General features: G+C 48.9%; 1 protein-coding gene across 8 annotated transcripts in view; it reads right to left on the bottom strand.

Moving 5' to 3' along the window:
• The window catches only part of TNS3 (tensin 3), a 222,654-nt gene that overhangs the window by 11,245 nt on the left and 188,141 nt on the right, over positions 1 to 23,268 (bottom strand). For all 8 annotated transcript variants that reach the window (XM_027539303.1, XM_027539304.1, XM_027539302.1 and 5 more), the window contains 6 exons: positions 11,806 to 11,977; positions 9,779 to 10,380; positions 8,603 to 8,689; positions 4,018 to 4,149; positions 844 to 939; positions 55 to 132 (listed from right to left, as the gene is read on the bottom strand). In XM_027539303.1, coding sequence (XP_027395104.1) covers positions 55 to 132; positions 844 to 939; positions 4,018 to 4,149; positions 8,603 to 8,689; positions 9,779 to 10,380; positions 11,806 to 11,977 — 1,167 coding nt within the window. The remainder of the gene's footprint in view (positions 1 to 54; positions 133 to 843; positions 940 to 4,017; positions 4,150 to 8,602; positions 8,690 to 9,778; positions 10,381 to 11,805; positions 11,978 to 23,268) is intronic.

Raw genomic sequence — 23,268 nt, forward strand, 5'->3', positions numbered from 1 at the left:
TGTGAATGACCCCACACAGAGAGCCAGAGCAGCCCTGAGGCCCCGGCAGCGTACCTCTATCCGGAATGAGCAGTTTGCAGGGCAAAGCCAGGGGCGTAATGGAATGCTGACACACCAAAGCCGTCAGGCTCCCTGTGAATGGATGAACAGCAAACAGGAGTGAGCACAGCCCTAAATACTGCATTGCTCAGTTAATTCATCTACTGAAAGGAGGCTGCTGTAAAGCATGTCACCTTATATTTTTAGCAACCTACATACTCAATAACTGGGAATTTGTGCAAAGCTTCAATGAAGCAGCAAGTCCAGCAGACAGCAAAGGGGCAGGTAATAGGAACTACAGATGATTCTCACCAAAGATACGCCATTGCCAATTTATAAAAAACAAGTCACACAGTCTGCTGATTCTGAGACCGCCCTCACCGGCACCACCAAATCGTCTCTGTAGGGTGATGCTTTGGCTTGCTCAGGCTCTGCCTGTGAGTGCATGCCATCTTTTGGACACGCCTGCAGGGTCAAAAAATATCTCTTCTCACAGGGAATCTGTGCTTTCCTTGTGCCTGGTGGACTCCCAACCTTGTCCATACTTCTCTGCTTGCCTGAATAGACCATACCTAACGGAACCTGCATTTCCAATCCTAGCATGGTGCATTTTATTTGCCTAGTTTTAAGAATGCTTTTAAGAACAATTTCATATCCAGTTTATTTTAGAAATGATAATTGAGGGATCTAAAAATGGGGATGAAAAGCAGATGCTCTGAGTGAAGCCCCAGCAGAGTGATGGACCAAGCAGAGGGAGCTCATGCTCATGGGTTCAGACACCATGTCAGGCGCTCAGCCACTTACCGAAATATGGTTCATTGGAGCACCCTTTCAACCGCACTCCTTTTGGGGTACACTCAATCAAAAAATGCCGAACAAGTTCATTGGCCAAATCTCCAGCTGAGGGGAGAGATTTAAAACAAAGAGAAGAGCATTTTTAAAAATGAGAGCATGGGAGGATGAGAGCACGAAGGAGAATCTGGCCCCTGCAACAGGTAGGCTGCAAACAACCACTCCAGAAATAGCAGCTGGATTGCAGGACAGTGTCTGAGCACTGCCTGGATGGGCAGCTAGAACTCCCTCCAGTGACCACGGCTGGAGGTGGAGGAATCCTTGGGAAAGAGCTTCAAACATTCTGCAGAATTCCCAGTTATGGGAATGAGCAGCTAAGAACTGAGAACATGTACCTCCAGTTCCTTCACCTCCTAAGACAAGAGCTTAGAAGGACCCAGACACAGCATGATGGCCAAGAATGAATCACTGGAAAGAGCTGGAAGGGTGCCAGTCTTCTGAGTAAGATTTAGCCAGGAGTCAGCTACCAAGCCCCTCCTGAAAGCAAGCCCTCTAATCATATTGCTACTACACTGTGTTCATGCCAGCCCACGAGCCCAGAAAGAAAGTGCATCCTGAAAAACCACAGAATGGCAAACTGTCTGGTGGTGGAAAAGTACTAATAACAAACAGAATAAAAAGAAGTCACTGCTGTGCTAATGAATCCCACAGACCTTCATGCTGTGCTGTGTCTCTCCCACCTCCTTCAGCACCCTCCCTGAGAATGTGTCTCCATGGCAACAGGTTTCCATGGGAATGTGTCTGCTGTAACTTCTAACATTTCTGATGGCCAGGTCTGCTAGAGGCAGGTTTGGGCCCCACACCTGGCCCACAGCAGGTTCCCTAATGATGCTTATTATAAACAACAGTGACAAATATCAACATCAGTGTCAGCATTTCACAAGGGCAGTATAGCTGGTAGGAAAGGAAATGATCAGATTCCATAAAAGGCAGTACTGAATAAAAACGGGGAAAAGAACATTTTGCCATTCAGCTGTGGGAGGAAAATGATCCATGGCTTCTAAACTGAAGGAAGACCCAGAGTGTGGTCTGGATGCCAGTGGTGAGAAGTGACTCAGTGGGAAACCAGCTGTGTAGGGGTTTGGAGAACAGCCCCCGCCACACGTCTGTCGCTGTTCTGTCTCTGGGGTACCAGGGGTGGCTGGTGACTTGCTGGGCTTTTTCCTGGTTTAGTCAACTCTCCTCTCAGATCTGTCCTTACACTGTGAAATCCAAATACCAGATCCAAGGGCTGGTTGAAGACTTGGCAGCCAGATAAAACTTCACCAAGAGGACACCAGCAACGCTGCATGTCCAGAAATCTGCTATTCTAAAATCCTCTATTTTGTTGCCTTCGCCTGAAGACTGAGTCAATATTGACCTTAGAGGCAGGATGCACACCTGGAGGTTAAGAATTATACACCACCGTCTGTATTTCCAAAAAGATAACACATGCAGGAAAAAAAAGTTTTGGCCTAGGTTTGAAAGCTCCAGCTGAACACCAAGGGGGCAGAATCTGTGCTCATTCTGGTCTACCATTCCCTCACCCAGGTGAGTCCAGGTGCCCAGCAAGAGTCATGTGACCTGCTGACATTCCAGCCCACAATCTCCATTTAGGGGAAAAGAATCTTTTCCCTTTCCTTAGAATTTGTGGCATAGTTGGTAAAAAAAAAAAAAAGGCACAGAGGGCAGGATGAGATTAAAAAAAAAAAAAGAATAAACCAGAAGCCATATATTAGGGGACAGAGGAAGGGAGAAAGTCTATTGCTTTGTTGGGAACCGAGCTTGTCCCTGAGGGAGCAGTGAGAAAAGACCTGTTGATTTTGTATTTGAATGGGTGGTTATCAGCATGAGCTCAGGAATTGTTTTAGATGGGTTTCCCAGGTGGTGTTAGTTAGATGAAGAACCTGCCTGCTAATGTAGGAAACGTGTAAGAAACATGAGTTCTATCCTGGGTTGGGAAGATACCCTGGAAGAGGAAATGACAACCCACTCCAGTATTCGTGCTTGGAGAATTCCATGGACAGAGGAGCCTGGTGGGCTGCAGTCCACAGGATTGCAGAGTCAGACACAACTGAGTGACTAACACTTTTACTTTTTACATTCCCTAGCTCAGGTCCTAGAGAGGAGTGATACTCTGACACCAAACTAGAGATTAGATTTTGGTTTCTAGATACTATTCCCCAATATAAAGAACCAAGGATCTTTAGAGAAATGGCCGGAGCAGGGGAAGTACAAGGTAAGCCTAAAACATGCTTGCTTTCAGAAAGCTGGAGCACTCACGGGCTAATGGGGGTATGTCAGAAGGACACGGGGTCACTGGAAGGGCCTTCACCAGTTAAATCCAGTATCCTCGAAAACCAAAAGCCATGGTGGTGATGGATTACGAAACACAGAAAAGGGAATGTAGGGGCTTCCCCACAAGGCTGTCACCTGTGGTTGGATACATGCACATCTGCTTCACAATAATGTTTACTTATGCATGTAGGCATCGCAAATGCTTTTGTACCTGGTTATGTTCACAAGTGAAAACATTAAAAAGGTCAGAAGACACCCTGCCTGCACTACACATTATTCAGCTAGAATTTGCCACCAGTGCAATGTTGGACGAGAGACGGAGGAAGTCTTTGTCCTTTTCCCTGAGAAGGGAGAGTCTCAAGACTTCAGGCTCGCACTGGCCTCATCTTCAATCCATCAAAATACTCTACAGGGTGTAGGAACAAGAACCGTGTATACTGTATGCCACCTTCTATGTAAGAGAAAAGGAAAAATGCCTATTTGTGTGCACTGAACAGATAGTAAGAAGACAGGAATTTATTACAGATGTTTACCCACAGGAAGCAAGAGGGGACTGAGGCAGACAGGGCTGAAAATGGAAACAAAGACTCCTGATCAGAGGCCTTGCTTTATTGTTCTGTTATCTGAACAATGGGATGGATCACCCATCAAAACAAGTTAAAAAAAGAAAAAGGAAATTTATAAATAATTAACCTTCTTTCTTGAGCTAGGACAGTACTTACTAAAATACAGCCAAAAAAAAATAAATACTAAGAGGAAAACCTATGAGTGCTGTTGCAAGTCACCCACCACCTCATGGGAACAGAGGGAACTGACAGGCAAGGCCCCGCTGAGCAGAGCAGGACCCACCTTTCTTGTTCATCTGCAGGACAGAGGGCGGGGGTGTGGCCACCTTCATGGCCAGGCCGTAGGCACCTCGGAAGGAGTGGCTGTCCCTGACGATGAATGACCCGGGTTCCTTGTCCTTCAGCATGGCGATGGCTGCAGAGGGGAACAGACAGACGTGAGTGTCTGTGGGGGACGCCACGGCCTGACTCCACTTACGGCCGTGACAAGGGTAAGGGAAAATGCAATGACCAGAAGTTCCGTGTGGGCTTGACTATTTTATTTTACAGGGTGGCCCGTCCGTTCAGATCACAAAGGTGCTGCCTTCACATGCAATTCCCATTAACCCCACAGCATCTTTGAAGCCCAAATGAGGACCCCACCTGACAGCCCAGGAAACCGAGGCCCACTGGTTTCCGCATACAGTTCGTGGAGCAGGAAGTCAGGCAGGGCTGCCACTTGGTCCCCGGCGTGGCCCTGCCCTACGGCTCCCTGCGTGCACTTTCAACTTTCCATAGGAGGAAAGAAATTTCCAATCATACTTTCTGAAGACTGTGGATGTACCCCCAAAGTTACTGAATATTTAATAAAGTCCCGAGGTTCGGCCCAGGGGATGGCCATAGGTAGCCCTCCGTCCCGTGGCTTGGAGGCAGGGGTGGCAACTGTGGCCAGCTGTTTCCAGTTTGGACGAGGCTGTGAACCCCATCTGATGTGGCCAGTGAGGGCCATGAAATGCACCTGGCACCGCACCTGCCATCTGCCCCAGGGAGGCTGGAACACAGGTAGCTCTAATATCCCTCCCATTGAAGCTCAAGGTCCAGCCTCCCAGGTCCTGGACTCAGGATACAGGAAAAAAGAGGGATGGGTTAGCATCACAGTATCCTCAGGTTGATGCGGCCCAGACACCAGTGAGAATTTTCTCCAGTAACCAGAACACCTCTCAAGATTTCTTTTATACATTTTACAAAAAGAAAACTAGGGATTTAAAGTATAAAGCACTTCACACTTATAGCCATGGAAATGCTGCCTTTCTGTAGAGCCCAGGGCCCTGTCTGGAGTAGAGTGGGCCGGACATTAACCTGGGAGTGGCTGGAAGCACCGTCAGCAACAGAAATAACCCCAGAGAGCCCCCTGTTCCAGGTCCTCTGTGTACCCTGACTCCAGCCCCACCCCACAACATGGCATTTGCTTGGCTGCAGATAAAACAGCCAGTTTCTTCTACACCTTTTTCCATGCACTGCCCCAGCCTGTGGCAGGACAGGCCCCAAGCACGAGCTTATGCGCATGGTGGGAAAGAAGCAGAGGAAAGCACATGCTCTCTAAGGGGAGGGGGTCTGGTGTGACCCCAGGGGTGCAAGCCTAACACGTGGAGCCACAGCCCACCTGCTGCTCTGGTACCCGCCCCCCAAGACGGGTGGGGAACAGACACCAGGGACCCAGGCCCGTGAGCAGGTCTTGTCTCATAGCATGTTTTCTGATTATGGGAGCTGAACATATGTTATTTTTTTAAAGTAGGGGAAAGATCACTTACAGAAGTCATATTTTTCAATTGTGATAACCAAGGCTTTTCTTTGTCAGTCATGATTTTACTTCACTGTGGTACAAAGAAGTGCCCCAGCCTTCTGGGCAGCAGACTTCTGGGTGGTGGAGAGAAGGCTGGCTCCTCTCTGGCCCATTCTACCCTCTCAGGCCTCCCCTCTCCACCCATCACCAGGCCACCTGGGCACAAGAGAGCCTGAGGGCCATGCTGGACTCATTGTTTCTGAAACAGAAATGAACCCTTGCTGAGGTTGTGAGAACGAGCTAGTGTACCTTCAGGGGCAAAGCCAGGTCTGCCGTGTGGCTGCAGGGGCAGCAGCCACATCCTTACCACCTCTCTCCCTGCAGCTGGAGCTTTCAAGGATGCTGGAGCAGAGACCAGAGAGCACAGCTGGCACAGTCATACTTAATTTCTACTTTAGGCTTTCCCTGATGGTACAGTGGATACGAATCTGCCTGCCAATGTAGGGGACATGGGTTCGATCCCTGGTCTCGGAAGTTTCCACATGTTGCGCTCAGAGCAACTAAGCCCGTGAACCACAACCACTGAGCCCAAGTGCTGCAAGTACTGAAGCCTGAACACCCAGAGTCTGTACTCTGCAACAAGAGAAGCCACCACAACGAGAAGCCCATGTACCACCACAATGAAAAGTAGCCCTGGTTCGCTGTAACGAGAGAAAGCCTACATAAAGCAACGAAAACCCAGTGCAGCCAAAAATCAATAAATTTAAAAAAATTTTCTACTTTACTTTGGAGCCCCTTTTCTCCTGAGGTTTTTATGTTCACCTTTAAAAAAACTCCCAAGGAACTAACCTTTCCATAGAAATATGTGAACAGTTGTGCCCCAAAACAGGCAATAGGTTTTCTCCCCCTCCTCCATCTCCCTGAAATTTCATCACAGTTCTTCCAGAAAACAGCACATCCCAGCAGTTACAACAAACCCACAAGAGGCGTTCTTCCATTTGGAGAAGTTGGCACACCCACCAGAGCGTTCGTTTGTGTAGGTGCTGTCTGCACAAAATATCCAGAAAATAGAAGAGGTTCCGCTTTTGGAGTTCAACTGGGAAAATCAATGCCCCATGCACGTATTAGCTATTTTGAGATGGGATCCACCCCAAAGAAATATTTTTAAATGTGTGGCTAAGGATTGGGGGCAGGAGGAGAAGGGGACGACAGAGGATGAGATGGCTGGATGGCATCACCGACTCAATGGGTGTGAGTCGCGGGCGTGAGTCTGAGTGAACTCCGGGAGTTGGTCATGGACAGGGAGGCCTGGCGTGCTGCAATTCATAGGGTCACAAAGAGTCGGACACGACTGAGAAACTGAAGTAAACTGAAGGTGGCTTAGACAGTAAAGAATCCACCTGCAGTGCGGGAGACCCAGGTTGGATCTCTGGGTTGGGAAGATCCCATGGAGGAAGGCATGGCAACCCATTCCAGTAGTCTTGCCTGGAGAATCCCATGGACAGAGGAACCTGGCGGGCTATAGTCCATGGGGTCACAAAGAGTCAGACATAACTGAGCAACTAAGCACAGCAAGATTAGTCAAATGACAACAATAACTCCTACTGCCTAGCAGATGCCAACAAGGGAGGTTCCCTCCACCCAGAGTCTCTTCCCCACACCCTATGAGGCAGGCTGCGCCATGCCTGTCTTGCAGGACCCATCAGGCACACTCCAACCAAGCCCGCCTCTTCATTCAGAGGAGACAGTCCAGCCCAGCCTCCACCTGGTCTGAAAGACTGAGCCACTGGAGTAGGATGGTCTATTTAGAACGCTCTAGAGCAAGGTCCTCAACAAGCACTCTCAGGGTCTGTCGAGCTGGATGAGGCACTGAGCACTAGAGCTAAGGACCACAGTGAGTGGGGTTCTTGCAACCAGAGCAGGGAGGGGACGGGAACGGAGCATCTGGCCACACCAGAGCCTGAAACGTGGTGAGTGCACACAGCACAAAGGCCAATTCAGGGACTCAGAAGCCTCTCGGGGCCAAGAGGGCTCCCCCCACATGACATGACAATTGGTCCATTGAGCTCATGGGAAGAAAGCCACATTCTTACCATTTTTATTATCTGCCTAATTGAGTATAAGAATTTCTATGAAAAAGTTGGATGGCTCTGTTTTCCAGGCATTTAACTATTCACATCCAGGCATTTCTGAGGAATTCCCCAGGAGAGCAGTTCCTAGTTTCTTCCCCAAGTTGAGATCCCAGCCCTGAGTGGCGGTTCACCATGCGTTTAGCACGCCTGGCCGCTGGAACACCCGCCATCCCCTTTCTCAGTCCAGCACCCCCAGCCACCCACCCCGGGGAACCTCCTTCCTGGGCATCCTGACCAGCGTCTGCCAGCCCCCCAGCCAGTTCCATGTCATCCTCTCCAAGAGACGCCTGGGAGTGATGAGCCCACAGGCGGCCGTGTCATCACCTCCAGGGCGGACAACAGCACCTCGCAGGGACCCCAGGAATTTCTGCTGAAGGAGTGAGTGCTGTTTGCCTAAGGGCCGGTCCCAGAGGGACCGCCACCAATGGCATGCCAGCTTCCTTCTGGGACATCTCTTACATTCGTGTTCTAGTAAAAAGTGACATGCAACTTAGCTGCTCAACAGTAGTAACAATTTCTCATATTCGCCAGCTGCCTTAAGACTGAATTGCACACCCAGAGTTACTGTGCTGTGTGTGAGAGCTGGGCTAAGGCTGCTGGCAGTCTGTCCTTCCGATGTGACACAGGCAGGTGTGCCCATTAATAGGAAAGACACTTCTTCCCCCTGACTTCCTCCTGAGGCTGGGACCCGTGACATCTCATCACAATCTGCGGCATCGCGGGCAACACCGGCCAGACCTTGGCTGGTGGAAGCCACCAAAAATTGCACCCCAACACTGGAATGATCATGGCTGGTCCCCTTCCTGGCTGGCTCCCTCCTTAGGAATAATGTTTTCCAATAAAAACTTAAAGGTTGCAGCCTTTCCCCTGAGGTAGGTAATGAAGTGCAGGCCTTGCTCTAACGCATCCATCCCCAGGTGATGCCTCCCCGACGCTCCCACCCCAGACACAGGGTCCTCATCCGGCCCACGCACCTTGCTCTCTGGAGATGTCCGCCTTGTACCAGAACTTGGATGTGTCCTGAACAAAGTTTACAGACACGTGCTTATCACCTGGATTATCTGCAAAACAAAATTTAAAAACAGTAACTATGAAGGGTGTTTTTTATTGCAACCTTTCACCTCAAAAGGACCTAGAAGTTCAAAGTCCCACCCCAGGTGAGAGCGCTCTATTTACAGGGGAGAAGCCTAACACGGAGCAGGGAGTGGCTGTTTGATAACAGAAAACACAAAGAGAGCAGGACACCTCCACGATCGGGCACCCCATTTCACCCACACACAGTTACAAAGACAGAAAGCACGCAGAGCAAGGCTGACGTCCCTTACTCCTATCAGTGTCTAATTCTTTCTTCGACACTTGAAACATGAGATAATTAAATTTCAAATGTATTTGTTTAAAATTTTTTTTAATTACTATTACAGAACACTGACTCCAAGTGAAAAAAATAGAACCACCATGGATGTCGGCGTTTTCTGCTGTTGAACAAAATCTAATGCGAATAATGCAGAAGTGTGTGCATGCTCAGTCATATCTTACTCTGCAACTCTATGGACAATAGTCCACCAAGTTCTTCTGTCCATGGGATTCTCCAGGCAAGAATACTGGAGCAGGTTGTCATTTCCTCTGCCAGGAAATCTTTCTGATTCAGGGATCGAATCCACGTCTCTTATGTTGCCTGCACTGGGAAGAGGATTCTTTACCCCTAGGGTCACCTGGCAAGCCCAGGTGAATGAAGAGGCAGCTCCAGATTGGTATTTTCCTTTGGGCTAGGCTGAGATTCCCTGGCGGCTCAGTCACTAAAGAATCCGCCTGCAATGTGGGACATGTGGGTTTGATCCCTGGGTTGAGAAGATCCCCTAGAGGAAGGCATGCCAGTATTTTTGCCCGGAAAATTCCATGGACAGAGGAGCCTGGCAGGCTATAGTCCATGGGGTCACAGAATCAGATACGACTGAGTAACTAACTTTACGTTTATTGCAGTGAGATGGAAAAGCACCCTTGAAGGCTATGGATTCTTCTCTCAAGGTACTCAGCCCAGTAACAGCACTGGGGCTCACTGGGCAGGCCGAGCCATAACCCCAGGGTGCTGCCCTGCACGAGTGCAGGCTTGAGCACAAGGATAGGCCCCCTACCCGTGGAGATGCACCTACCTGGGGAAGGTGCTGCCCCCTCGGCAGCCTTGGAAAAGTCCGGGATGATGTTTGGAAAAGGGATGCTCATGGTACTCCCGCTGTGAGGACTGGAGAAGCCACTGGAGGATGGCGAGACGGAGCCAAAAGACCGATCTCCCTCTGAGGTCCGCTTCTTCTCAGGAAGGGGTGGCTGCCCGGGCAGAGCCAGTCCCGGGCCCTGCAGGACCGGGCTGTGGTGGCCGCTGTGTCCAGGTGCCACCGTGAGAAAGCTGTGGGACAGGAAGCTGTTGTCGGCAGCCTCAGCTGCCGTCAGTGGGTTGCCAGGGGCCTGGGCTGCTCCGTGGGAATTGGCCAGCAAGGCCCCGGGGTCCTCCCCGGCGGGGAGCCCACCTCCCGCCATGGGGGCAGTGCTGAAGCTCAGGAAGGCCTGTTTGCTCGGGGGACCCAGAGCTTCCGGCGGCTCCGCCAGGGACAGCTCGGGGCCGTGGAAGGATGTCTGGAGGTCGGCAGGCGGGAAGTGGGGTCGCGCGGGGCTGTCCTTGCCAGGCCGGCTGCCCCCCAGGAGGGTCAGCGTGGACTTGGGGCTGGTCTCCACCCACTGGTGCTCAGCTGAGGAAGGGCTGTTCAAAAGACAAATGGCGAGACAATGACATATCCAGAGAGAATTAGCAGTGGTTAATTAGGGGAATTAGTCTAATTAGCCTGGGAATTAGCATCAGTTCCCACATGATGGGGACGAGAGGCGGGGTACTGAGGTTCCCCTTGCAGCAACGTGGGGCTCCCCAAATATCAGAACTCAGGCCCTGCTTCTCCAGCCTCCCACCTGACCATTCACGCCAGATGCTCAGTCCACAACCTCGAGGAGGGGAGGCGGCCCTCCCTGCCTCTACAGCGTGCGTGCCTTCCTTCCCACTCTGACCTGGCAAAGTCCCCTCTTCTCTTCAGTTCAAGCTGCAGCTCCACTGTGTCCGACTTTGAAGTCCTCCCTGCCCGTGTCCATGTGAGCACAGGGATTAGCGTTGTCCTTCCCCTGGTCCCACCACACAGGCACCACCCATGTATCTGCTTAAACCCCCTCCCCCTGGGTTCCTCTTCCCCATGCCCAACATCCTCACACAGTCGATTTTCAATAAGTGCTTGCAGGACCACAAGCTAATTAAGGATACCAGTAAGAACACAAGAGATTACCATATCAGAAATGGGAAATTCCAACAGTAAAATACTGGAGGAGGTTCAAGAAGGAGGGACATAGGTATATCTACGGCTTATTCATGTTGATGTTTGGCAGAAACCAACACAATACTGTAAAGCAATTATCCTTCAATTAAAAATGAATAAACTTAATTATAAAAAAATATTGGAAACTATATTTAGAAATATAGAAAGACAAGTAACACGTATATCTCACTAGCAAACACATACTTGCTGTGTGTGTAACGTTAAGCCCTGATATGCAACGTGCCCCTTTTTTTGTAGAGAAATGAGGTGGGATTCAGGATGGTAACTGTAGAGCAATGTACCCACAAGTAAAACACTAAGAAATGATTCCTACCCTGAGCATGTGAATTTGCACAAGGGTAGTCCTTTGTGAAGCAGAAATAGGACATTTCTCTTTGTCCATGCACCCCCCCCCAACACCCAAGGCTTTCCCAAACACTAGCACAAATTCCTTTTTTTCCCCCCGAGAGCAGTGCATCCTGCCTGCTCTCCCCACCCGCAACCTGCAGCCCTGGGCAGGCCCGCTCCTAGCCTGACCACTGCACCCTCCTTTCCAGCCTCAGCTCAGACAATGCCTTCACGGTCCTTAACTGGCTGCTGTGCCCAGACTCTAAGAGCGGTGTGTTCCTTGAGCACCCCACCTGCTAAAAGTGAAGGTGGACACAGGAGTTTTTATTTTGACTGCATTTTTGAAGACCGATGGCTGTCAGTGCACAAGGCGGCCTGGTGTCGTGTGGAGGACGAGACCCCTGCCCCCCTCTTCCCTCTGTGGTGTTCAGGCTGGGGTCTGTAAGAGCAGCCTGTGTTTGGTTCAATGGCCACCTTACCTCCCTCTCCTCTGGCTGGGGCTGTTCCCAGAAATGGTGCAGGAGGACGTGAATGCCCGCTGGAAGGAGGGCGCCGTGGGCATGTCGGCCCGGAGCATCGTGGGTTTGGGTCCAACAGGGCTCTCTGACATCCCCACAGAATGACTGAGAATCTCAGGGCAGCCTCGGGGTTCTGGAGCAAGGAAACATGAGCAGACTGTAAGCAGCAGTGCCACTTACAAAGCTTTCTGCTGCAGAAGGAGGTGATCTGACTCCACCAAGTGCAGCCTCCTCTTTCCCAGCACATTTCCAAAGGAGAAACATCTGGCTGGTACTTGCAGCTGTCAGCACATACTCATGAGTATCATCAGTGAGTAAGCTGAGGGCCAGTTACTCTGATACACTTACCACCCCGATGAGATAAACCATTTCTCACTAGAATTGGCAAGGTCTCCATGCAAACCAAAGAAAGTGCAAACCAGCAGCTGTGGGGTGGGTGGGCAACTGATGAGTCTTGTGCTTTCAGCTAACACTTTCCTCCCCTAACACAGCCCTGCCTGCAGTGTCTTCACCCCCACGAGGTGCAGAGACCACTTGGCCTGACTCTTGTCAAGGGGTGATGAGAAGCCGAATACCAGGAAACCCTGCCTGACACCTACAAACCCCAGGCAACTTCACATGTTCCACTGACCAGATGTCCACCCTGCTTACAGTCTAGCATCACTACCATTTCTGGGTATTTTTAAAAATATGCAAAATATTTTTAAAAACTAATTTTTGAGAACTAGACAAATCTACCATGGTCAATAAATAATAATAAAATAATACTGTGAGAAATACAAGTTATTTTGCTTTCTGCCTTAAAACAAGGGAGGATTGATCAGAAAATAATAAAGCTGAAAAAATTTCACATTACTCACGTTACTCAGCTCTATCCATCATAGTCCATCCACCTATCTATCCATCCATCCATTCAGCCATCCATTTATCCAACCATCTAACATCTGTCTGTCTATCAATTTATCTATACTTTTTGGACACAATATAAAATATTTATTTAAAAAACTGAACAGGCATTCCAGGTAACAAAACAAAAACATAAAAAACAAAACAAAAAATGAAAGAAAAAAAAAAGAAAAGAAAACACACCCACAGGTAATACAAACAGTGGCGTTAAAAGGCACAGATTTTAAACAGGAAGCTGCAGTGGCTTAGTGGTAAAGAATTCACTTGCAAATCCAAGAGATGCCAGAGACGCAGGTTCAATCCCCGGGTTGGGAAGATCCCCTGGAGGAGGAAATAGCAACCCACTCCAGTATTCTTGCCTAGAGAATCCATCCCATGGACAGAGGAGCCTTGTGGGCTACAGTCCATGAAGTCACTAAGAGTCTGATACGACTGATTGACTAAGCAACCCAGCACCAAACTGAAAATGTTTCAGAAAATATAAGACAAGAGAGAATTTCACCAGAGACCTGGAGTCCATTAAGAATAAACAGAAAACCTAAAACTTAAAAACACAATTAATATAATTAAGCCTTACTTAGGTCAATAATTGTATCAGCAGACTAGAGACAGCATAAATGATGACTGGTCCAGAGAAAAATATCCAGCCTGAAGCCATGAGAGGAAAAGAATGGAAAATACAGAAAAGAGGAGAAATATATGTGAGATATGATGAAAAATTCTAACACATATAATTGGAGTTTAAGAAGGGGTAGAGAAATTCAATGAGGCAGAATCAATACTGGAAAATACTGAGAATTTCCCAAAACAGACTAAAGAAATCTAGTGTAAAAGTAGTGTAAAAACTAGTGTAAAAAAGCCACAAGTGTAAAAAAAAAAAATCATGAAATCTAAGCAGGATAAATAAAAAGACAACTACACTTATTCACTTAATAGTAAAACTTTTGAAAATCAATGACAAACTTAAACAGAGCACTTGTCCCATTTTGGGAGGAAGGTGATATCCAAATTCTGTGTTAATTCTTTTAAACCTTTAGTAAACTTTTGATCACAGAAAAGTCGAGTGCTACTGTTCTATTGGTACAAAATACACTGTAAGCCCCTGGATGGACGCTGTCTCCTGGACCCAGATGCAAATGCTCCATGATCACTCAGAGCTGGGTGTGCTAACGTCAGTGTCACACACAGGGCTGGTGTGTCTCCTTCTGTGACTCACCTATAAATTACTAGAGCAGATGCAGTCATCCTATTTATGCTGTTTAACTGCCCCTCGTGCAAGCACAACATCCTACGGCAAATGTTCTAAAATAAATGTTTGTTGAATTAATTAACCAAGAGGATGGTCTCCAAAGCCCATCCTTCAATATTTCTGATTGAAGTGGGACAGATAAGCAAAGATGCATGGTGTTTCAGATATTTCTCTGCACCCACACTTCTCTTTCTGATGATAAAGTTACATCTTCAGTTACATCAGCCTGTGTTCATTTTCTACTTCAGAAATGTATTTGCTGAGCACCAGCTAGCTCTTAGCACTCAAATCAGCATTGCATCAGGGAGCATGTGAATTGCAGCCTGTGACCTGCAGGAGGAGATGTTTCTATCTAGAGAGAGTTCAATTTCTGGAGGAAGTGGTATCTGACAGTATCTTGGAAGGCTGGTGGGATTCTGACAGCCCAAAGGGTATGCATAACGGTGCACTGGGCACCATCCGGGGGCTCCGTGCTCACAGGGTAAGAGGAGCCTCCACTGTTCACTGCTGGCCCCGCCACTGAACTGGCAGCTGGTGGGAGCTTCAGGTCAGTCACACTATGAATGAGTTAGCAGAGGTGCAGAGGCAAAAGTACAGGGCAGGAGAAAGGATGCAGATATGGTTCAGGAGACTGGCGAGAAGTGAGAGGACGCTGTGCCCATCAGCCTACGGTCCCACGTCAAGGAGCAGCACAGACCCAGCATGTCAAGGATCGGAAAAATGGTTTGAGACTTCCCTGGTGGTCCAGTGGTTAAGAATTCACCTGCCAATGCAGGAGACGTGGGTTCGATCCCTGGTCCAGAAAGATTCCACAGGCCGTTGGGCAGCCAAGCCTGTGTGCTACAATTACTAAGTTCACATGCCCTAGAGCTAAAGTGCTACAATTAGAGAGTAGCCCCCACTTGCTGCAAATAGAGAAAGCCCACATGCAGCAGTGCAGACTCAGCTCAGTCAAAAACAGATAAATAAAACAATTTTGAAAAGAAAAACGGTTTATCCATTAAGTCTAGCCCATCTGCTTCAGGGCTGCTTGAGTATGTCATGGGCCATGAGTGAATGGCACGAGCATGCATACAGTGCCTACTCACAGGGTCAGTTCCTCTGCCACCAAGGTTGCTCTCGGTGGTCCCCATGCAGTGACAGGGGCTGCATGTCAGCAAGTCCAGGGGCCATAGGAATCCCAGCTACCTCAGGAATCCTCCACCACCCTCAAGTGGTGCACAGGAGTCCCACCAAAGGAGAAGCCAAAGGAAAATGAGATCCCAGTTTGTGCTGTTATCACGCTGCCTGTTCCAGAAAACAAGCACAGTGCTTTCCATGAAAGTGGCTTTGTTCCTAACTCAGCTAGAGCCAGCTCTGGGGCACGTGGCTGGGTTTGATGCCTTCTGCTCAGATCAGCCCCTGCCAGGGCAACAGGATTTAACCCCTAAAGGAGTGGCCCAGCACCTCAGAGTGGAAGCCCCGGGTTCCTGGTCCCTAAGTGTGCTCAGAGATACAAAGGGTACTATGAGTGGGGCCTCGTGGGAGGTAAGGGCACACCCTTCATTCTCCAAGCAGTGGGGCACTGCCCCCTAGCCCCACTGGGAATCTAGAGACATAAGAAGAGGGGTCCCACACGGCTGGAGAAGGACCCTGAAATCTGAGTTCAAGTACAGACGGAGACACCAGTCGCATGAGTCAAGCCAGCAGACCCTTCTGCAAGAATCTGCCTCGTTTCTCAAAGTGCGCATGCGCCAAGAGCAGGAAGGATGTGTCTTGACTGGGTTTTGTTCAACTTGCACATTTGCCATTCACAGTTGAACAATACATGAAATTTCTGAAAGGAGAACTGTCCATGGGCCCTGCTGCCTATTGGGGACTCGGGGCCGGGGGCTCTATCTTCTCAGCTCTGGACCCAGAAGGAGGCTCAGGGGTGCAGTGACAGCCATGGGAGCAGATGAGAGTTTCGAGATGAGGGCAGAGAAGCAGGCATTGGTCCCAGCTGCCTTTTCTCCACTCTGGACACCACAGACAGCATGTCCGTTTGTCCTAAACCAACTACATAAGGGGCTCCAGGACCGTGAGACTTCCAGGGCCACAGTTGCCATTAGGCTGTGTCCACACTTGCAGGGGAACTAAGGCCTACAGGGACACTGCTGGACACCCCCTGCATGTCGGATCTCTGGTGCCCAAGTTGATCTGGGCTCTTTTTGGTCATCCTCCTGGCAAAGTCGCAGGTCTGTTCCTGCTCACTACATTCCCGCATTTTCTCTTCCCTACTGACACCCAAAGGAGCCCACATAATGCCTTCAGTGTTTGGAAATCAACCCCCTCGCTTCCTGGTTTTCTCTGAGCAGATGGTCCTGGGCTGAGGGCTGAGAGGAGGGCGCCTGCCTCTCCCTCTGGGCTCCCAGGATGTCCGGTGTCCTATCCCCTCGGCTTCCCCTTCCTGCACTTCCTTTACCCAGAACAGGGTGAGAGAGGGTCATAGGCTCTTTCCCAAAAGGTCTATTTTTATGCTCTCATTCGGGCCACTGCAGGAGGTTCTGTGGGAAGCTGGGGAACATTTGCTCTCTGGTCACCACTATTTACATCACATGGTGTAAGTTAACAAGAAGAAAGGGAACCTGCACTGCTCTCAGCTCCCTGTCCTCCAGAGCCTGGTGCCGCCTGACCCAGAAGCTGAGGCCTTCACCGGAGGGAATGGCCCGGCATAAAAGGTAAAGAGGGGCCCAAACAGCAAGGTTCATCCCCATATGACTGTTCTCTCGGATGTAGGTACCCCTACTGACTAATGCACGTGACATTACAGAAAAGAAAATCAACACTTCCTGTCTTCCTAGTTACATTAAAAAAATCATAAAATGTATAAAAAAGTATTCACTCATATATTACTTACTCCTAATAAGTACAAATTGCTATTAAATATTCTATATGAACTTTAATATCTGTCTTTCATATCTATAATCTATCTATCTCCATCCCCTCGTTCCTCCTTCTGGGGATGACGTAGTTAATCAGGAAGTTCCCTTCCCTGACATTTGAGAGTTCTGCAAAATGAAACATTAACAAATCTTTCTTTTCTTTCACTCTACTTCTGGGTTTGAAACTGGGGCTGACAGGGAAGGAGGGCAGAGACCCCCAAGTTCTAGTCTGGGTTCTGCCGTGTGTCATAGGCCATTGAATATGCTGTCAACCTCTGGGACCTCAGGTTCTTCATACACAGAATCCCATCAATTAGGATCAAAGAGGATGATTTCTAGGGTCTCTTTAGCTCTAGATTTACTTCTCCGTTGTTTCTTTTCCTTCTGCTTCTGTTTTCCTCTGTAAATTGGTGGTTTCCATCTGTGGTGATTTACTCAGGCCCAGGTGGCTCAGTGGTAAAGAACCTGCCTGCCAAAGCAGGAGACACAAGAGACATGGGTTCAATCCCTGGGTCGGGAAGATCCCTTGGAGGAGGAAATGGTAACCCAGTCCAGTATTCTTGCCTGGAGAATTCTATGGATAGAGGAGCCTGGTGGGCTACAGTCTATGGGGTCACAAAGAGTTGGATACAACTAAGCATACATGCCCTTTCTCACGTTTCAAGTCTCAGCTCTTGACTTTTGCTTTATGTAAACTAAAGTTTACAGAAAACATTTCATAGGTAAAATAGTCCTTTTTCTGTTGTCTAGCTCTAAACTTAAAATATTATTTTTAAATGCAAGACTGTATGGGAAGTTCAACAGTAGTAACTTTTAAAGGGAGCCCTTATCTTGTAGTGTTTCTTTTATATTTGTCTATGAACAACAGACCATTTAGCCAGTCTTTCTGAGAGCAAGGGAAAGATGAGCAGACAGCTAGATACAATGACAATCAAACACAGAAAAACCCCGGAAGACTCAAAACACAACGCTGCGTAGAAGGTTTTTCTTTTTTTGTCAAAAATCAGTCTTGCATCTCTGGCCTCATAAATACTCTACAAACACAGAAGGAAGTGATCGACAGCCCCCACATGGATAAACACATACTTTCTAGATCTTGAGTTTTTTTTCTTTTGTAAATCTTTATGTCAGAATCACATCATATGAATGTGTTCTATGGGTTAAGGTCACCATTTCCAGTAAGTACTAGGAGTGCTCTCCCAAGAATGAAATGTCTTTCTTCTAGAAGCATCAACATTCTCATGCTTCCAACAGAGCTGATGTGCCCCAACCACCACTGCAGTCAGGGTCCCTGTCTGTTAACAGATGGGAGAGCCTTCCACAAAGATCTCATCCAAACTGGAATTATTCCCACAGTTTTCCTTCTACTCAATAACACAGAAGAAGCAGAAAATGCAGATAAAACAGCTCATTACAATCGGGATCTTGTTTCTTCTTATTCTTTGAAGATGTCTTGTTTCTATTCAGAGGTTTTGAGTCAAACACGCTGGAAAGAAAACACATTTGCCCCTACTCCATTGGTGCTGTGCAGGGAATTCTAATGTGGCAACATTGGAAACTGTTTTCGGTTCACAATGAGTCTTCCCAAGCAGTTTCTACTCTGATGATGCACTAAGCGAGGCCAGTTTCTCAAGTGACTAACCAGGACTCTTAGCAACCTGTAACGAATGAGCATCTTTCAAAAATAGGCTTTGGAGTAAGCTCTCAGGGAAACAAACTCCCTCCTTCCTGCTAGACTTTAACAGCACTGGGGCTGGAGGTCCTGGAGATACCATACACCCCCACTCCCAGAGCCCGAGGATGAGGGAGTTTCCACAAGAACTGAGAAATGAGGAATGAGGCTTCATGACACCAAAGCTGCGGCCAGAACTGCTCTCCGAGACTCACTTATATTTCCATTAAAAAAAAATATTGAGTGAAACAGACATAACACGGTTTACCAGTTTTAAGTGCTCAGTTTACAGGCGTTGGGTACAATTCACACGTTGTGCCGCCGCCACCACTATCCATCTCCAGAACTCCTGTCATCTTGCTAAACTGAAACTCTGTCCCCACTAAACACTGCCTCTGCACCCCCTCCTCCCCCGATCCTGGCACCTGCCTTTGTACTTTCTGTCTCTATAAATCTGACTTCTGTAAGTACTTCACGTAAGTGGAATCACACAGCATGTGTACTTTTGTGTCTGGCTGTGTCTTAAAGGTGCATCCATGTGGCAGCATGTGTAAGAATTTCCTTTCTTTTCAAGGCTGAATAACATTCCATTGTATGGATGAATCACGATATGTTTATCCTTTGCCCGTGGAGGGACACTTGGGTTGGTCCCACCTTTTGGCTCCTGTGAATAATCACACGTCCTCCTTTCTTGTTCCTTTACTCACGTTTGAGTTGGGACTGGATACTTGCAACAGAAAGCAGCCTCAGTGATACAAGATCCTTGCCTCACAGCTACTTCCAGTGGTTTAGGAATTTACTTGCCAATGCAAGGAACACAGGTTCAATCCCTGGTCTGGGAAAATTCCACATGCTGTGGGGCAACTAAGCCCATGCACCACAACTACTGGGCCCACGCACCCTAGAGCCCATGCTCCCCAACAAGAGAAGCCTTCAACGAGGAAACCCGCACGCCGGAACTAGAGAGTAGTCCCCGCTAGCCACAAGTAGAGAAAGCCAGTGTGCAACAACAAAGATCCAGCACAGTCAAAAATTTAAAAATCAAATAAATAAGATTCTATTAAAAAAAAAAAGCTACTTCCAATCCAGCAGGAATCCAGGTAGACAAGAATGTTTACGGCAGCTGTCAGGCTATGGGGAGAAATGGCGCCAGAGAGAAGAAAAGAGGCATTGAAACAGGGAAGCTTTCCTTGAGCTGAGCCAAAAAAAAAAAAAAATCCAGAGAAAGTGTTTAAGCAGAGGGAGAATGTGTATAACTCACTTGCAGAGGAAGTGGGTAGTGAGGACGACAGAGAGGGAGTCACCCTAACAAGCCACTAGATTTACCCAGGAACAGGTAAACTGTCAGCAGAAGGCAGAAATGAGGCCCCATCTATGTTGGTGAAGATGTTGCACCCATGACTCCCTGTTGGGTTAGAAGTCTTAGATTCTCAGAAAAACTGCTTCCTTCCTTCAGGCAGAAGCCCCAGGGGCTCTGGCCCGCCTGTGGAAACAATGTGTGGCATTCACGCTAAGGTCTTCCCTGGTGACTCAGTCGGTAAAAGAATCTGCCTGCAATGCAGGAGACCACCTCCCACGCAGGAGACCCAGGTTCGATCCCTGGGTTGGGAAGATCCACTGGAGAAGGTAATGGCAACCCACTATAGTATTCTTGCTTAGGAAATCTCATGGATTGAGGAGCCTGGTGGGCTACAATCCATGAGCTTGCAAGAGTCGGACACAACTTAGCAACTAAACCATCACCATTCATGCTAAACTTTGTCCTGGACCTTCTCCGGAAAGAGCCATCAGCCTGGTGAAGACTGCTAACAAAGGAGCCTTGAGGTGCCTTCATCTGCAGTGAGAGCATCCTCTCATCAGGACTGCACCATGGAGATTCAAAATCATATTCCAAAGGAGGGCCAGGGCTTAAAACCCTCCTGTAGAGTCAGAGAGGGTCTGGTTGTGACCGGCAAGCCCTATTTCCTGTGTAGGGTTTAAGGACACAACTCTAAGATATCCTCATAGGAACTTTACCTCTCAGAAGCCCTGCAGGACCTGGAGATCCACATTGGTTAAGCCCCACGCCCACACAGTAGCTGGGGCCCTAGGCGGCCAATTTCTCCCCAGATTTCAGAAGCCCAAAGTCTGCTGTTTTCCAGAGAATTATCACTGCTCAGGGTCTAAAACCAGGACTCTGAATCAGGCAGCCGCATCGCACCCGGTCCTTCTAAATCACCCTGATGACAGACCGAGCGCAGCACCATGAACCCTCATTAGGTCGCACCAGCCTGGGCAGAGGTCCTGAGTGAACACAGGTGGCTCACTGCAGTGCCAAGCACTGCGGCATAATTTAAGTTGGATTTTCACCATGTGAGCAGAAAAAGCAAGCTTTCTTCATAAATTATCAACAGTACCAATAATTATTACCTGTGTGGTACCCAACAGGCTTCCTTGGCCCTCAAAACAAACCCCAGGGGTATGAAGTCCTGGGCAGACCCAGGAAGCTGAGGCCCAGGGCCTGCTCTCACTTACTCCAGGAACACAGAGTTTCCTCTTTCTGTGGTACAGAGAAAAGGATAGCAATGTGACAATCCATTTGCCTTGGGTTACATGTGCGAGATCATCTCTCACTCCCAGGGTGGGCCCGGTGTCTCCCCAGGACAAGGGTGTCTCCCAGAGGTGACAGTGCTGAGGAGTGGGCACACAGGGACCAGAGGGTCTCCATGGCCTGGTGAAATCAGGTCTGTGCTGCCCCTGACTCTGCAGGAATGTGAATTGATGGTGCCCCTTCCAAAGGGCTGGGGCATGCTCTGGGAAGGTGATCACTAGGGGTCTCGGTCTCCCCACCAGATGACCTTGGAGCCACTCCCACTTCCTGCTCAGGAGATTTCTGAGGCTACGGCCTTGGGATTGAGTCTCCCCTTCTTCCCTCTCAGCGGTGAGGTGGCAACAGGTATTCTTCTGTTTTTATCTTTTTATTACAAAACTGCCCACGTGCTACCTCAACCCCATCTACTCTAGGAAACAGGACTCTGTCTCAAGCTAACGGCTTCACATTCTACACAAGGATTTGATTGTTGGAAGGCCTTCTGCTAAATCCCTCTTCCTCACTAACTTCGTTTTGCATCTCTTGTCCTTTCATTGGCTATTTCAGGTTCCTGGGCATCCCTTCTGCAGCCAGCCAGTGAAGCGCCTGCCATGGGTCTTGTGCCTGCTCCACCTTGGTGTCCACAGCTACCCGGCACGTGGGAGGTGTTTGTGCAGTGTTTACTGAATTAGCAGGGCTGAAAATAATAACGCTGGGAACTTGCGGTTCTGGCCAAGACAGGGTAGCCCCACTTCTCTCTGGTCCTTGTGTTTACAACTACAGTCCCAGACATCACACAACCACTCACACAGGGAACTCTGACAGATGGAAAGAAGGACCTAACGCTTTGGGCTGGGGGGTGGGGATGGGGTGGGCAGGGTAGGCGGGGTGGAGGGGAGGGGAGGAAGGACACTATCCAGGGCGAGTTTCCTGACTTCCTTATTGCCTCAGGTAGATCCCAGAACTGTCAGCAAAAACAGCTCCAGAAAAGCCTACTCATCTAACCAAAGAAGCAAAACTGACCAAAGGAAAATGAGTGGACTAAAAGTAGAAAATCTTTTCCTTAACACCGGCTGGCCCTATTCCTACCCAACACCCACAGGACTCCACCCCCACCACGGGTTTAGCAAGGCCCAGTGGAAAGCTGATCTTCCATATCAACCCCACCTCACAGGAGGAGGTAGCCCTGGACTTCCCCACCAGGGTGGAGTCAGCTGGGTGCAGGGTGAGCCGGCCTTCTCCCCGACCCAGCCTCAGGCCCTAGTGCAGAGGTTGGGGCAGAGCAGGAGACCCACACTAGCTCCTCCCCCGAGTGAGCAAGGTCTTTGGAAAGTACATCTAAATATCCACACATCCACGCAGCCTTGGAACTGCACTTGGGTAGGAGCACTGCCTCAAACAAGAAGACCAGATGAGACAGAACTGATAGCTCACAACATAATATCAGGAAAGTCCAGGATAAATCCTAAAACCCACTCATCACACCAAGAACTAGAAAGTGAACAGGCAGTGGAACCTACAGAACAATCAGAAAACTATTGCAGCTCCTCAGAGCGTCTGCTCTGAGGCAGGGGGATAGCTGGGTGACATCAGGTCTGTTCCTACCCACAGACCCACCAGGCAGGGACCCTGAGACCCATACCATCTGGGATCAAATCTTGTCCTAGGGAAGACTGCTCTGTCACCTTCTCAGAGCTGTTCAGGAGTCCCAAGGCATTCTAGAAGCTTCTCTATGTGCACTCAAGTCACCCAAGAAAGCTAGCAGTCCCATGTGTGCCTGGGTCCTCCACCCAGTTGAATCCTGCTACTGCTGCTGCTGCTGAGTCGCTTCAGTCGTGTCCAACTCTGTGCGACCCCATAGACAGCAGCCCACCAGGCTCCCCCGTCCCTGAGATTCTCCAGGCAAGAACACTGGAGTGGGTTGCCATTTCCTTCTCCAAATCATATCCTAACCCCAGTCCCTCCAACTCATTCTGTTGTTTCTCATTCTGAGTTTATAAGATCCTACCTGGATTTCATTTATTTACCTGGAGTGGCTGGTCCCTGCCCACCTTTTCCACTACGTGCCCGCCCTGAGGCTAGTGAGCACTATCAGATATCAGAGGATGCTTTCTCAGGCCAAAAG

This window comes from Bos indicus x Bos taurus, chromosome 4 (genome assembly GCF_003369695.1).
Source record: "Bos indicus x Bos taurus breed Angus x Brahman F1 hybrid chromosome 4, Bos_hybrid_MaternalHap_v2.0, whole genome shotgun sequence".
NCBI classification, from domain to species: Eukaryota; Metazoa; Chordata; class Mammalia; order Artiodactyla; family Bovidae; genus Bos; species Bos indicus x Bos taurus.